The sequence below is a fragment of the Aspergillus steynii genome, assembly GCF_002849105.1.
Source record: "Aspergillus steynii IBT 23096 chromosome Unknown P170scaffold_1, whole genome shotgun sequence".
NCBI classification, from domain to species: Eukaryota; Fungi; Ascomycota; class Eurotiomycetes; order Eurotiales; family Aspergillaceae; genus Aspergillus; species Aspergillus steynii.
The window spans coordinates 1,673,344-1,682,105 of record NW_020194398.1 but is presented as its reverse complement, the minus strand read 5'-3'; the positions used below and the strand labels follow the sequence as shown (position 1 = coordinate 1,682,105).

Genomic DNA, 8,762 nt, shown 5'->3' with positions numbered 1-8,762 from the left:
AAGGTGACAACTGCCTAGTCAACTTATCTCTGATCGCCTGGTTACTTCGACGGTGTCAGACGAACCAGAGCTAGTCCCTCGCCATCAACACACGCCTTCTGCCGCGTCAACTCATAGCTCAGATACATGGATCGTATACCCAGGAAACCTTCTCGAAGCCTTACAAACCTGGCACGGATATTGTCCGGTTGGCGTGTGTTTCCAGTGTCCACTTGACGTTGAATGGAATGGAGACCAGAATTGCCTACCGAGTACCGAGTATGGAGATGGTGAGGGTCCTCCTGTATCAGACTGATTCAGCATCAGAAGACTTTTCTCGGTCGGCTTGTTCCGCGAGCGATTGGATTTCCATGAGATATTTTTTTTTAACACAGTCTGGGCAGTACCATGGTTTCCTGTTGGATATCGATCCCTTGGCGGTGCTGCAAAGATCGCCTGCTCTTCCACCCCCCTCTTTTCTTTTTTCTCTGGTACACACGGGATGTTTGATTTACGAAAAGTGTTCCATTTAAAGTGGACCCCCGGTATTTAGTTTGCCTATCCGATCGACGCTTGTGGGCCTTAAACTGGGACTTTCTGGAATGGAGTCTCGGCGACACTAACGCTTTTCCCCTAGGGTCTGTCTTGGTTGTTTCCACCCAAAATCTTGTCGGTGACCAAGAGGAGAGCGAAGTCTTGTGTGGCTGCGATCCATGCGGGGGGTCATCGCGCCGGTTCTGGGCATGATTATTTCCCTGGCCACACGTTGGCTTCTCATGTTTGGTTTGCGAGTGTGCTCTGGGATCTGGGAGGGTGACGAATCACCAATCAACCGTCCCTGCTCCGCGGCGGAGGCCTCTCGTGCTCTTGTCCGATTGAAATCCACACTGCATGGGCCCAAGTCAACCGCTCCCCTGCAGCTGCGGCGAGTGACAGACGACGGTGGTTTAGCTTGGAAACCACCCCTTGTCAAATGTCATTTCTACGGAGACCGGGCACGCTCGATAGCAAAGTTATTGGGAGGGGCTTGTAATTGTCATTACCAAGGCCTGTTTATCTGGGTCCCCATCGGGTTTCCCGCTAATATCACGGCGAGCCAGTGAGAATGACGTTGATTCCCTCCTACTTGGCACCTGTCCTCGTGTCTAAAGTTTCAGGAACCTCTCGGCCCAGGCACCCATTAGTATCACCTAGCCGTGATTCCGCTCGATGATCTTGGAGCTGCCCCTGTCTTGAGTCCTTGACCCTAGCTTCGCGAGGGGGGTCGCCGGGTGGGGTATCTCTCCGTGAGCGTACTGGGTCTGTGATGAAGGCATCCACGGCGTCGTAGGTTTGGATATGCTGATCGCAGGCGACTTAGTCTCTCCCCATTCAACAAAGCTTTGCGCGGTTCAAGGCCTTCACTCCACAGCATCCACACACACATGTCGGTAGTTCTATTCCCATCCCAATTTAGTCTGAACATAGTCTACCGTTGTGGCTCGAATCCCATTTTCCGCCACTGATTCCCCTTTCCCCTCTTTTATTTTATTTTTTTTCCCCTTCTGTTCTGTTCTTTTCTCAATTCTGATGGCCGGTGCTCATTGATCGTGGCCACAAAAAAGGTACAGACCCAACCCCTGACGAGCACCGATTTAGGTTTGCCTGCTTTTTCCCAATAGTTCATCGTGGGATTGCATACCCGGGGATTTGGTTATTAGATCGCCTGGCGCCCGCCTTGACCGTCGGAAAAAAGTCCATCTTTGTCGTCAAGGAATCCCTCTTACCTCAGGGTGCCCCGGTTGTGATTCTTCATTCCCTTTTATGAAGAGAGTGATCACCGGACTGCAAGGCTTCATCCGGCACAACACTCTTCGACCATGAGTCTTGTCCAAGTATTGAGCGCCCTGAGCGACAGCGCGGGTGGGAGTAACAGACTCTCGCCGCGACTGGCCTATACGGAAGGAGGTCCAACAATGGACATCGATCCCCTTCCCAGCGCTCAACGCAAGGGTCTCATTGCCATCTCCATCATGGCTATCCTCTCCTTCATCGCCGCCCTCATCCTGATTTCATTCATTACCTATCGTCTTGTCTTTTGGCGGTCCAACTACGCCCGATACATTGGTTACAATCAGTACATCGTCCTCATTTACAACCTGGTTTTGGCCGATTTGCAACAAGCCCTCGCCTTCCTTATATGCATCAAATGGATTGTCGAAGATAAAATCGAAGCATCTTCGGCGGCATGCTTTCTTCAGGGATTTTGGCTGCAAGTTGGAGATCCCTCTAGTGGACTTTTCGTGCTGGCCATTGCCTTCCACACCTTCCTTCTAGTCACCATGGGCCATAAATTAAGCCATCGAACTTTCGTGACCGGCGTCATTGGACTCTGGGTATTCGTCGCCGTGCTAGTGATCATTCCACTCGCCTCCCATGGACGATATGTGTTTATTCCATCGGGTGCCTGGGTATGCGCACCTCCGTCTTCCTCTCCAAATTGCATCGCTAACTGTCTTCTTAGTGCTGGATTAGCGAAGAATACGAACCCGTTCGTCTATGGACACATTATATCTGGATTTTCCTGGCCGAGTTTGGCACGGTTACCCTGTACGCTATCATGTGGTTCCAGCTGCGCCGACAAATCAAGCAGTCCGCGATTCTGGGAAGCAGCCACACGGAGAGTCTGAAGCGTCTCCGTCGTGTTATCGGATACATGGTTATCTACCCCATTGCATACATCGTTCTCTCACTCCCCTTGGCCGCCGGACGAATGGCGACAGCCCAGGGCCAAACCCCCAGCGTGGCCTTCTTTTGCGTTGCGGGTGCCTTGATTACCAGTTCCGGCCTGGTCGACGTCCTTCTTTACACACTCACCCGACGAAACCTGATCCTGGAATCCGAGCCGAGCCACGATCGCAGCTACAACCGCTTCGTCAGCAGCAAGAACCGCAAGACGGACAATCATTTGACGACGATCACGGCGGATCCGAAGAACCGAACCGATATCAGCGCATTGCGCACCGTGCGCCAACGGGACGAGGAGGAAGATCTGGACCACCATGTCCGGGACGGATCCACGGACAACATCGTGCAGAACACCGGCGTCGAGTTGACCCCCATGGGCAAGGTGTACCAGCACACGACGATCGAGATCACACACGAGCCGGCATACCCGTCCGAGGCCGAGGGCAGCGACCGTTCCAGCCGCGACTCCGACAAAGGACACGATCAAGCGTCCAGGATGTGGGGGAAATAGACACGGCAGCCGTTGCGGCCTCCCCCTTCGCCTTATCACCATGGAATGCCTCTAATGTCACCCGGTTGGTTAATGTCGACGTTCACGCTTTTCTTCTTAATCTTCTTCTCCCACCACGTTTTTCTCTTTCTCTGTATCATATATCTTTTATTGATGACTCCGCCGCTCTGGAGATCGCCTCATACCCCTTTTGATGACCCCTGGGCACTTGCTTTTCTCCGTGTCATATTCGTCTCTTTCTTTTTCTCCTTTGGGCTCTACCGTGACCCAGGCCCTATACTCGTCTCTATACTCCATGTACGACCTGTGCATGTATTTTATTTCCTTGTATCATTCTTCCGAGATATCAATCAATAGACCACATCGCGGCCAAAGAAGCCATGGCGATGATTAATCAAACTTTCTTCTCATCTGTGCCGTAGCAGGCCCCAAATTTGGGCCCAGACAGTCTAAATACACCGCGACGAATCGAGATGACCGGGAGTTCGAAGGAATGAACGCCGTTTCCAAACCGGTTTTAGCGCTAACAACCCCGGTTTTGCGATCGATAACGCCGTTGTTAATGTTGCTTGCATTATCATTATTGATTAACTGATTAACTCCTATTAACTATGCGGAGACCAATCCAACGGTCTGGGGGCCAATCCAGGCTGTTGGGTACGAGTCGTAGGAATCAGGCCATAAGCACTAGTCTGCGACCGGACTGGATGGGTCGGGACAGAAACAAAGAAAAGCGACGCCTGCCAGGATTCCCATCTGGAAGGAATCACACAGCGTAATGCATCTCGCCCAACAGGCTGCGGTCGCAAACCCCGTGTCGACCACCACGGCGTCCACCGACCAGACCTCTCGGAAGAGCCAGACTGGGTCGATTGCCGACGGTGGGTCGTTCGTGCCGTCTTGCTTGCATTCGTAAGGGATTTGATTGATGGTTGAATGACGCGGTGGAGATCCGCTTTGCTTTGGGAATGTTCTCCGGCATGAGTCGTGTCGAGGCATGTTGATTAATGACGACCCCGTACTTCGCCGTAGTACGCCCGACGATGTGGGCGGTCTTGTTTTAGTTTCATTTATTTTGGCGTCTAGTACTGGATCTGACAGGAGCTGTTGCGGTGGTTCAAAGCCCGGGAGGCATCCTATTCCCGTGGTACCCGGAGATGCCACAGTGCAGGAACACTGGAAAGGGGGCACGCCGTTCGATCAAGAATTACTTGGGCCAAGTGTCAACGCTGGTCTTCGAGGGCCGAAGTGGAGCCGACGACTTCTCGACGGTGGTTTACTCCGGAGTCACTTTCTGCAGGGTTCGCGGAGCATATCAAATCGCATGGTCGTGGTCTTGCGGTCGAGAAGGACGATGAAGACACGACGGCGTTACGTGATCCTCGCCATCAGCTGACCAGATCGCTCGGTCTTGACCTTCCATCCCGAGTCCTTCTACCCATCTATTGCATCCATCATCTGCACCGAGAATACAATCCGATCAATCCAATCGTCCCCGACGAAGCATCCGTCTCGCGTCGACTTGCGCGATATCCACCGCACAGGCTCTCCCTTCCTCAAACCGACTTGCTACTCGGAATTCGCCGCGTACCGATCGGGCATCTTCACCATGTCTTTCCACCCGGATCTGCCATGAAATAGGAAACCGAAGGTGCGAGAAAAGATGCAGCCAGCGGTCGCGCAGGCTCAGATGAAGCGGTGGAGGTTTTCTGGCGAGCGATATCAGCGGCTGCTTGCTGTTTGAGGAGTTGAGATGCTGTAGCTGGGAAATGTGAGCCTGAACGAAGTGTTTCTCGGGCGGCGTCGTGATGCGACTTAGAAAAACGAGTGCATTCGTGGATTCCACCACGGGATAGGAGATTAATTCCGAGCTCCCTCTCGTCGGGTCGACTGCCCGACATTTTCTGTCTGTCCAGACCAGTTTTGGTGCCCGTGAGTGTCTGCTGCGACACGGCGCGCGGCCATCAACATCCCCGTGATGATATATGAGTCGGATAAAGGCGACGGCCGTCGCCCCAACGTATAGTTTACGGACGGTGTTCACGCAGCCCAAACTACGACGGCAGGTGGAAGACAAGGTCACAGGCCTTGCTGAAGAACTCCCCTTGCTGAACGCGGTACGCAAACCTATACGCGAAAGCCGAGCGGTTCGTCCTCAGGCGATGCATCGCTCTCGGGCGACTCGGGCGAGGGACGAGTTTCCGACCAGGCTAAAATGGCGTTTGCGCGGTTGACTGGCACTGCATTCTTCCGCCAATGCCGGAGCGTGCGTTTGGCGCCAAGTGCGACGTGGAAGAACATGAGACCAGAGAAGTATCTGTTGGATGCGCCGGCGAGTCATGGTGCGAGATTGTGAGATTGCGCATCCTGCCGGCGACGGGGGCGATCTCGCAAAATCCCCTTGGAGCAATACTAGATCGACTTCCGTAGTACGACGCCTGTATAGTAAAAAAAGGACGAGAAAAAAGAGCGCGAGAGTATCAGACCACAGCTAAGGTAATCAAGCCACGCCGTTGCCAAGCGACGTGTTCCATGGGCTCGTCGATTTGGCTTCTGCTCCACCAAACGCAGAAACTGGATCATACGGTGGATTGACATCAACCCGGGATTCGCTTCTCCCCGTCGGGATTTGCCTTTGCCTTCGCCTTCTTTCTGTTTTCTTTCAACCGGCAAACCACACTTTCTCGCCCGCCATGTGGCCTCCTTTTACGACGTTAATTTTCGGTCGCATGGCCAGTATGGTTTGGCTTTCCGGGAACCATGAATAACCTCTCGCCTGTCGGGGAGTTGAAGCGGCCCGCTCGTCGCTTCAACGATCCCCCCGTGAAGCTTGCCTGTCTCTCCTGGTAGGATTTCTCTGGTCTGAAGTCTTCTGCGCTCGTTGGCCCCGTCGGTTTTCTAATTATATCCGCTCTAGTCGTGCCTTGCGGATCCGATGTGATGGCCAGGCCGAATGCGCCAACTGTGCTGCCAAAGGAAGATCATGCTGCTACGTGCCCAGTCGTCGAGGCGGTCCACGCATTCATCCCGGTCGCAAGAATAAAGGCATCTCGCTCGAAAACCCGATAGATCTCACGGCCACCGACAAACAAGGTCCTTCTCTTCGGCTGGAGACCCCCACGCCCATGGAGACCGAGGAAAACTCTCGCTCGGAGGGAGAAGGTTGGTGATGCAATGACCTCATTCCCTGCGAGATGGAATGGCTGCTAGAATACGTACTGATCGGTCGTTTCGGCGGTAGAATGGGTGAGCCAGCTCTCTGGCCTGTGTGGTCCGGGAGCAGGACTGCGGAACGTCGAAGTGCCCCTGGCAGAGATAGACTCCATCTTTGATTCCATTTTCACGCCCGTAGACAAGAGTCCAAAAGACTCGCAGTCTTCCTCCAAGCCCAACCAGATCAGAATCTATGACAGCAACGAGCACCTGCAAGTTGACACCGCGAGGATCGGCGTGTGACCGGCATTGGCTAATCGTCGGAGCAGACTAAGTGCCTACTACATCTTCATTCACCCCTATTTCCCGATCCTCCCCCCACCGGAGCGCCTGCCGGTAACCAGCAGTCCCATCTCCAAGAGGCCGCCCAGCTTTGAACCGATCAACCCGCTAGGTCGGGCGATTGCAGCGATCATGGTTCTCGTCCCTCATCCGAACGAAAAGGAGCCCTCGAGGCCCGAGTACGTCAAGATCCGACGCGATTTTGCACATTGCTTCGCCAAATCGGCCTTTGATGCGGTTGAGATCGAATACGGGACGCCGGACGCACCGAAGATCCCTAAAGGTCAGGCCGCAGAAGCTGTGACGGGCTCTGATCGCGAACCATTCCATCCCAAATTGCCCGTCTCGCTAGAAGGCGTCGTGGCGCTGGCGTTGCTGAGTGTCTATGAGTACGCGCAGCAAGGGCATCTAGATCGAATGCTGCATCGGTCGAACCAATCTCTAGCGCTGGCGCTCAGTATGTCGTTGCACGAGGCATTAGACGAAGATGAATTTGCAGAGGCTCGACGTCGAGTTTGGTGGATGACAGTATGTCTTTTATCTTCCCTATCTGACTGCCCAGAATAAGTATTGTTCATGATTGTTAATGGCTCAATAGTACATGTCAGCCTGTCAAGGGTTGGCTGTAAGCAATTTGGTGCGTATCAGACACCCACGAGCAGTTAGGGAATTAATACTCATCTTCACAGCCTCCGGCGTTCGACTTGTACGATCCTTGGTTTGTAACACCGTATCCAGAGGTATGATTCTCCCACAGGGTTATAGTCTACAATGTTGATCCGTTCTCTTTCATTCAGGGATGGAAACTACTCGTCGAGGCTCAACAGGCCATTCTCGAATCGGCAACGTTTTCTCGTGATCTCGACCAGGTCATAAAATCCGGTGGTGACGCATCCTGGGTGCTATCAAGGATGGCCGAACTCGACAGTCAGATTGCATCGCTTTTGCTTCTATGTCGGGATTCTCTGTCCGTGTCTGAAATGGTACCTCCGCCCGACTCTCCAGACTTTGTGGCTTCGAAGACGATGCGTGCTTTCGCAGAGATCAAACTACATACGTATGTCATCGACCTAATCGTTGTGAACCGATTTGCTCACGAATGATGTAGTGCTCGCATTAAGACGCATCGACTATGCGCATTCCAAGACATCGACACCATTTCATCCGAGCCGCTGGATCTGGAGGCTCCGGCAACTGATCCGATCGACTTTTCGCTGGAATCGGGAAACAGTCCCATTTATATCCAAGATCCTCCAGTTCCTCCCCATGCCCGTCGTCTCCCATTCCCATTTACCTCCGACGAATCCTCCCGAATCTGTCTCCACGCCGCTTTCAATGTTGTCGTTTTGCTCAACAACCTGCCTCATCCAAGCCCTACCGACGAAACCCCCGAGTCGAATGCACCTCTCTCACTCCGGCCTCAACTTGAGATCCCCCGTACCATGCCCACTTTGATATGCTGTGCGATGCAGTCGGGGTACGCAATGCTGATGCTGTGCGTTAAGGCGCGAACCCTTCGGCGATACGGAGAAGAGCAATCTAGCCGTCTGAGCGTCGACTCGTTGACTGGGTTTCGAGAGGAACTACACCAAAGCTTGCGGGGCGTGGTAAAATGCTTGGATAACTACTCCATTGCGTATGAGGCATTGCACGGAGTCAGAGGTAAGATGCCCCGGGGACCTCAAATTCTGGACCCTGTTAACCCGCTTTAGACGAGATTTCGCAGGCAATCGAGAGAGAGTTTCGACTTTGAGTTTTGTTTTGCGCTTGGCTTTGTAGTTCCCGATGTCTTGATGTTGGCTATTTGCATTACGGATGTTAGAGCATCTCTACGAAGGTACACGCTTAGAGATGAGACATGAGATAGATCGGATAATTAATAACGATGACTGCTATTTGATTGTTATGGGTGGCATTTTGGCCATTGAAAGCCGGCTAGGTCGCTGGACGTTATGGCATCGATAGATCCGACATTATGTTTCAGTGATAGATACCAAGAAGCTGAGGCAGCTGAAATTCGGTCTCCGATCATGCACTATAATCCAGGTAG

General features: G+C 53.0%; 3 protein-coding genes across 3 annotated transcripts; all 3 read left to right on the top strand.

The window, feature by feature from the left end:
• The first annotated feature begins 231 nt into the window (after nucleotides 1-231).
• P170DRAFT_431828 (uncharacterized protein) lies at nucleotides 232-1,517 on the top strand. Its single transcript, XM_024848128.1, has 2 exons — nucleotides 232-269; nucleotides 384-1,517. Exon 2 carries the CDS (start codon nucleotides 693-695, stop codon nucleotides 1,080-1,082), a length of 390 nt encoding a protein of 129 aa, XP_024709499.1. The 5' UTR covers nucleotides 232-269; nucleotides 384-692; the 3' UTR covers nucleotides 1,083-1,517.
• Nucleotides 1,518-1,838: 321 nt separating this feature from the next.
• gprC lies at nucleotides 1,839-3,217 on the top strand (the record flags this gene model as incomplete). Its single annotated transcript, XM_024850456.1, has 2 exons — nucleotides 1,839-2,429; nucleotides 2,483-3,217. The coding sequence occupies 2 exons, from the start codon at nucleotides 1,839-1,841 to the stop codon at nucleotides 3,215-3,217; spliced, it is 1,326 nt and encodes a 441-aa protein (XP_024709498.1).
• Nucleotides 3,218-5,977: 2,760 nt separating this feature from the next.
• Nucleotides 5,978-8,465, top strand: P170DRAFT_469660 (transcription factor domain-containing protein; the record flags this gene model as incomplete). Its single annotated transcript, XM_024852664.1, has 9 exons — nucleotides 5,978-6,063; nucleotides 6,135-6,379; nucleotides 6,459-6,669; nucleotides 6,700-7,240; nucleotides 7,311-7,349; nucleotides 7,402-7,452; nucleotides 7,510-7,769; nucleotides 7,821-8,374; nucleotides 8,425-8,465. The coding sequence occupies 9 exons, from the start codon at nucleotides 5,978-5,980 to the stop codon at nucleotides 8,463-8,465; spliced, it is 2,028 nt and encodes a 675-aa protein (XP_024709497.1).
• Between the last annotated feature and the right edge of the window lie 297 nt (nucleotides 8,466-8,762).